The sequence below is a fragment of the Elephas maximus genome, chromosome 22 (assembly GCF_024166365.1).
Source record: "Elephas maximus indicus isolate mEleMax1 chromosome 22, mEleMax1 primary haplotype, whole genome shotgun sequence".
Taxonomy (NCBI): domain Eukaryota; kingdom Metazoa; phylum Chordata; class Mammalia; order Proboscidea; family Elephantidae; genus Elephas; species Elephas maximus.
Window position 1 is genome coordinate 60541824 of NC_064840.1, and position 6827 is coordinate 60548650.

At 43.3% G+C, this 6827-nt stretch overlaps 1 protein-coding gene across 1 annotated transcript in view; it reads right to left on the reverse strand.

Annotated features, from left to right (window-relative positions):
- Window positions 1–6827, reverse strand: part of IDO2 (indoleamine 2,3-dioxygenase 2) — a 104185-nt gene that overhangs the window by 15980 nt on the left and 81378 nt on the right. Inside the window, exons 6-7 of the mRNA XM_049866183.1 lie at window positions 5582–5681; window positions 4062–4179 (exon numbers count right to left, since the gene is read on the reverse strand). Of these exons, the coding sequence (XP_049722140.1) occupies window positions 4062–4179; window positions 5582–5681 (218 nt within the window). The remainder of the gene's footprint in view (window positions 1–4061; window positions 4180–5581; window positions 5682–6827) is intronic.

The window sequence follows — 6827 nt, forward strand, 5'->3', positions numbered from 1 at the left end:
GTATGTATGTCTGTCTATGTGTTTCCATATTTGGTGTTTTGACATTATAAAAGTGGATTTAAAGTATGAGATGATAGCTCGAATGGTTTAGGTATATTCAGGCCAGGTCCCTGGGTGGCACAAATAGTGTGTGCTCAACTACTAATGTAAATGTTGGCGGTTCAGACCCATCCACCAGTGCCACAGAAGAATGGCCTGGCAACCTGCTTCTATAAAGATTACAGCCAAGAAGACCCTATGGAGCGGTCCTACTTGTAACACACAGGGTCACCAGGAGCCATAATTGACTTGACAATAACCAGTGACTGATTATAATTACAGATTACTGTGTGTAATAAATCCACAAGTGAAGACAACTTTAGAAATGTGAATGTGATTAATTATTGTCTGGAATTTAGTCGAGGAGAATTCCAGCATTAATTATTTTCCATTTGGGTTTAGACATAAGTTTCCAACCTAAGAAAGGAAAGTCCTCAGATAAAATTAAGTGAATTAATCAGAAGGAAATTGTAGCAAAATTCACACTTGTTTTAGCATCAATTTACTGATTAAGAAATACAATTTAAACACATACACCAAATTATTAGAAGAAAATATTTAGACTCCTCGTGACCATTAAAAGAAAAATTCTCATAACTACCCGTGGGTCAAGGAGAAAGTAGAAATTCTGTTGATTCAGGAAAAAAAAAAAAAAAAAACCACAAGGCAAAAATTTCCTTGTTTTTTCAGAGAAGAAAATCTCTCCACTTTTCTGGGGAGAAAATGAATTCTCAGATAACAGGGGCTATCAAGAAACATGCCAAAAAACATATCTGACAATTATTTAGATACTTGAAAATCTGAAAATAGTTTAGCCTCGCAACTGACCACAAAGCTCAGAACTGGCTAGGCTCTATGTAGACCACCAATTTAAAAGCAATGGTAGACCTGTACCCTGCAGGTACTCAGTGCCGACAAGCAAAAAAGCAATGGCAAGTTGAGATGGGGTATAGCTGGTGTTTTTAGTACTTCTACGGAGTTCTGCCTACAGGCAGTCAGACTGGGAAACACAGAGTAGTTTTATTCTGGAATCAGTAGTGAGACCTGTGTAAACTGTGAAGTGAGAATCATGGGTGGGCTGGGCAAAAGCTTAGTGACTTAGGTCACAGTATGTTGGTCCTTAGAAATGCCCATTGCAGCCTTAAAACAAGGGGTATCTTCTATACTGGCTTGAGCATACCTTCAGGCTTCCATGTCTGGAAAAGAGGCATCTAGGCAGATAGGGAATAGAGTTTATGATTCTTGCTAAAGATGGGCTCAAAGAAAAGGAAATGTTTGGCAAGATGTGTTCTTGGGAATGAAAGCAGAGGAAGAAGTCCAGCTGAACTTCTATTTATCATTCAGAGGGGAGTTAACAACTATAAACCAAAGACAATGACTAAAAAGTATGTGTGTTTCCTTAAACCTCAGTTTCTAGTATGTGTTCTTATTGTTATAACTATATTTATCTGGTTTCTATTGCTGCGTAACTAACCACTCCAAATTGAGTGGCATAAACAACCACTTTACTATGTTCTTGGATCCTGTGAGTCAATTTGGACAAGAGTCAGTAGGGATGGCTTGCCTCTGCTCCAGTGTCAGTGGCCTCAGTTGGGAAGCATTGGATTGAGGGTGACTTGAAGATTGGAGCGTAGAATCATCTGAAAGCCCATTTCCTCCCATGCCAAGTGCCAGTTGGAGAACACACAAATGGACTCTCCATGTGGTGTGGCTTTCTCACAAGATGGTGGCCTTGGGGCAGGTGAGCTTCTTCCATGGTGACTCAGTGTACAAGATTAAAGCTCTATCACCTTTTCTAGCTTTGCCTCAGAAGTCATGTAATGTCAGTACACTGCATTCTATTGACCAGAAGCACGTCACAAGCCCAACCCACCTATGTCTGAGGGACATAGACTCCACCTCTTGATGAGAGGGGTGTCAAGAACACACTGTAGAGGAGCAGGTATGCAGAAGATATTGCAACCATGTTTAGAAAATACAGTCTGATTTCAAAAGAAAAAAACACTGTTGGGTTCATTCCAACTCATGGCAACCCTGTGTTCCAGAGTAGAACTGTCCCTCAGGGTTTTCAAGGCTGTAATCTTTACAGAGGCAGATCACCAGGTATTTTTTTCCCGGCACTGCTGGGCGAGTTTGAGTGCAGTTTGCACCACCTAGGGACTTTAGAGATCTTTGGAAAATACAGTCTGATGCATTCATCATCTCAGTGTAATGACTGGCAGGAAAATCTTTAAAACAAATTATGTCCGTGTGGGAAAATTTGCCTTTGGGGGAAATAAGGAATGTGGCCCTAGAAAAATGGTCACCTTCTGTAATCAGGTATAAAGGGGGAAAAACATAAAGCAAAAGAGTGGAAAACAACCTCAGAGAGAATATCCAAGAGGGCATCAGGCAGTTGGCCGGGGCTTAAGAAGTGACTGAACAGTCACAGTGGGAAAGCCTGGGGTAGGCAGACACAGGCTGGCCATCTTACTACCTATCTGTGTGATGCAGTGGAAAGTCTTTCACAGCCTTCCCAAACTATCCACTTCTGCTCATTCACATGGTCTGAAGACATCTGGAATGTTCCTCTAATGGGCTTGATACTCTGAGTAATGAATTCAGAGCGTCTTAGCAAAGCAAAATGCATCTTTCTAAGTTTGGGGAGTGCTTGTTTGGCAGAAAACCTACAGATGTTACCAAAAACCCAAAACAAACCTGTCGCCCTCAGGTGGGTTCTGATTCATAGCCACCCTATAGGACAGAGTAGAGCTGCCCCATATGGTTTCAAAGGAGCGCCTGGTGGATTCAAACTGCCGACCTTTTTTGGTTAGCAGGCAAGCTCTTAGCCACTGCGCCACCAGGGCCCAATGATGTTATCCAAAACCAAAAACCAAACCCACCACTGCTGAGTCAATTCCAACTCATAGCGACCCTATAGGACAGAGTAGAACTACACCATAGAGTTTCCAAGGAGCGCCTGGCAGATTTGAACTGCCGACCTCTTGGTTAGCAGCCCTAGCACTTAACCGCTACGCCACCAGGGTTTCCAAATGATGTTATCAGAGGGGCTTAAAATTAAAATTCAAGGAAATGGAGTAAATGCACATGTAACAGGTAAAACAGGGACGTTGAATGGAAGTAATACATAACGTTGTGACCTCAGATGGATTTGTATCAGCGTGGACACTCCGGGGTGAAAAGTCTATTTACTCTTTTAACACAAGGAAATAAAGATCAGCATCACCTGGTTTCTTTCTCCTGCCCTCCTCCTCTGTTTGCTATAAACTTTCTCTTACCTAGAACCTCTCATTCTTTCGGTGAAGCAGGATGTGGGGAAATTGTTACGCAGGGGCTTTTCCCCTATTAGCTGCTCTGCCACACCCTTCCTTAAGAAAAGCCTCAGCATATTTTTTAAGATTCCTCTGATAGAGGAAGTTGAAGAGCCTCTCAGATACTGGAGATGGAATGTGGTCACCAGAATAAAAAGTAAACAATCCCCGTAAGTGTGGGCTTCTTTAACTGGCCACACCATTAACCACTCATCTTTTGCTGGCCAGAGAAAAAGAGAATTGGACAGCCCACCAGATAAGGCCTAAAGCCAAGGTCAGTCACCTCAGTACTTAACAGCAAGAAAAGTCAAAAGAGAGTCTCCTCTAAAGACAGGAGAGAGTTTAAAGACAAGCCCCATTATCTCCGTTCTGCCCTGGAGGATGGCAGATGGACGGTGTACAGCCCACGTTCTTGTGTACCTCCTCTTCAGTTTCATGCCAGATGCCAAAGAAATATCTGGCCAGCAATGAAAGGAAAAATATAAGTTATCCTAACCACCAGAAAATGCCGAGGACAAACACGTGAAGCCATCTCTGCAAACTGAGAAATCATTCCTTAATAGCAAATGAGTTTGCTTTAAAACAAAGGTAATGCATCAATGCCATCTGCTGGAGACACGCATCATCATCACCCAGTTAGGCCTTTGCCCCACCGGGAGAGACTTCAGCCTCTGGGGAGCTTTCAGCCAACACAGGGAGTGTTCATTGTACCGTGCATTTGTTCCAAGGCTCTGGTGATGTCCTGAATGGAGACTCTCAGCTGCTGCAAGGCTTGGAGCAGGGAGTCCTGGCTGGGCTGTAGGATTGCATTCACTGCCTGAACAAGTGCCTGGGGGTGAGATCATTCACTCAGTTTGGTTGCATTCACTTAAAGCCCACTGAGATGGCGTGTGCCCCCAGAGTTGTGGGACCCAGTGGAGGGGAACTGACTCCTGGGCTATTTGTCAGAGCTCCTGGGAGCACCCCCAAACTAGATCCACTGTGGGATCTAAGAGCCTGAACCCATGCCCACTAAGCACCTCCCAGATAAACCCCTGGATAGGCTGTTCTGGATTTTTCCATTGACTGCCACTTTTTCTACTTCTTGGGGGCTGAACTTTTATTTTCTTCTGGGCTTATATATTATGAGCATTTCTACTTCTGCACCTTCAACCAGGGTTTTCTCACTCCCAAGCTCTGTCTTACAGATGGTTTCTTCAGAGTCCAGCTCAAGGGCCCCCTTCTCCATGAAGCATTCCCTGTCTCAAAGCAGTCTCTCCCTTATCTGAACTACATTTAGAAGGCCAGTGTTTTGTTCTGTATCTTTCAACATACTTAACACATGGTGGAGGACTAAAGTGACCATATAGTTTTACCTTTGAGAAAGAAAGAGGGTCCTGTTAATAATTACGTGAGGACTGGCCATCCTACTGAGAATGCTGAGAAGAGGCTTAGCAGGAAAGGTAATGAGGAAAAGTGTAAATCTAACTTAAATATCTTTAGGCAAGGCATGAAGTCTCTAGCTCATCACTTGTCCCTCTACTGTCTTTTGCTTTACACCTGGCCTTTCTGTTACCTGTCTGATCCCTGAAGGAACTTGTTTGCAAGCCCCAGGGCTAGATAATGTCAACGATGCATTCCAGCTCTAAATACTTGCATTTTCCTCTGAGCCTTTGCATAGTGCTTCTCCCTCCCTGGAATAGGCTTCTCTCCTCTCCTCTCATCTGTCTTCCCTTTTTCCCTTCCCTCCCCTCTTCTCCTCCTTTTCTCTCTCTCTCTGGATCTGATTCCCATACAACTCTTGGATTTTCATTTAGCTTCATTTCCCCTGGGGAGTTTTCCTTAATCCTCAAAACCTAGGTTAGGCTTTAGGTGTGCCTTTGTGAAACACTGCATTTTTTTTTTTTTTAATTACCCTATACAACAACCCATCTTGGTCTACCGGATCGTGAGCTTCTGCGGGGGTCTGGGTGGTGTTTGTCTTTTTCTCGCTGATATCCCCATTGCCTAGAACAATGCCTGGTATTTGAATGGGTCAATGGTCAATTCCAAGTTTTACTGAAATTAAGGAGAGAGAGATATTGTTGCAGGCTAGAATTTAGGTCTCTCTTCTCAGGGTTGAAACAAATCAAACAAGGCCTATGTGTATCTGCATTGAGAAATCAAGTACAGAGAAAGAGACCAGGTAAGATGTCAAGTTCCAACTGATTTCCCATTAAAAAATGAAAAAGTGTTGTGGAGTGGGAAGATACCTTAATCCCAGGCACTGCTGCTTTCTCCACCAAAACAGTCACCAGTATAAAACCACGCAGGCTTTCTCCCCCAGGAAATGCAACGATGGTGTCCAGGTTCCTTGGAAAGGGAAGGATGATCTTGTTAGAGGTATAGAGCCTGCACTGTAAGTACTCACTGCCCGTACGTCCCCACCAAGTTGGACAAATGCAAAGTAAAATCTGTGGCCAACTTTTCGGTTCCATATGACAGCCCTGGGGATGAACATACACTTTGCTTAGGGAAGAAAGAGATTAAACCACGTCAAACTCAAGTTCACCTGCCCAAAGGAACTCCAAAGTCTAGCATGACCCTGATGGTCTCAGACCAAGGTGCATCCCACAAGGGGATGCCAGCTGAAGCACCATGTATAGTTGATTCTTCCAGGGCCAGTTCTATGGCCCATCACAATATTCTTATCAGGGGCCGCAGAGTCTTCCAGCTAGAATGATCCAGGCAACAGCATATTCCACACTTCCTTTTTACAGAGGAGAAACCAAGGATCAGAGAAGGCAGGCAGATTGCCCAAGTTCATACAGCTGGTTAATCAGGACCAGGTGTGATATAAAGTTTCATGACTCATGCCAGTGCTCTTTCAATACATGACATTTTTAATGAAACACTGTATGATCAAGTGAGAGCTGAAAGACTGTCACAGAGGGACCATTTTTACATGACTTTTATGTAGCATGTGGATTTAAATATCCCAGATATAGATCAAATCTACGAACCCTAAAAGCTTAACTCTATAGATAAACCTCTGTCTCTAATACTTTAAACAGGAGAGGAAACGAAAAACAGCTACAACAAAAAGACAAACAGAGTTATTTTAGCGTTGAGAGTTATATCTCCCCCCTTTCATCCCCTCATCTCCTGAGCTACAGGTTTAATCCTGAACCCATTTAGTCAGCTAATGTTTTGTAATGGGAAAGGCAGCATCGACTTAGAAGCCAACTCTGTTCTGCAGGGAAAATGGAACCCAAAACCATCTGGACCAGACCTGCCCCACAAGGTCTCCAGATCTCTGTATTAACAGGATATGTCAAAAGGAGTCTTCTGTAGGTCGCTATAGCAACCACTGTCTGCAATTTGGCCTTTCAGAAAAGTTACGGTGAGAAGAGAGATCTTTTTCAGACCGTGAGACGAAAAAAGAGTCACAGAGAATTAGCGACCTTCTTTATCACTATTTCCTTTTATTTGCTTTATTATACACAGATTGGACAATAC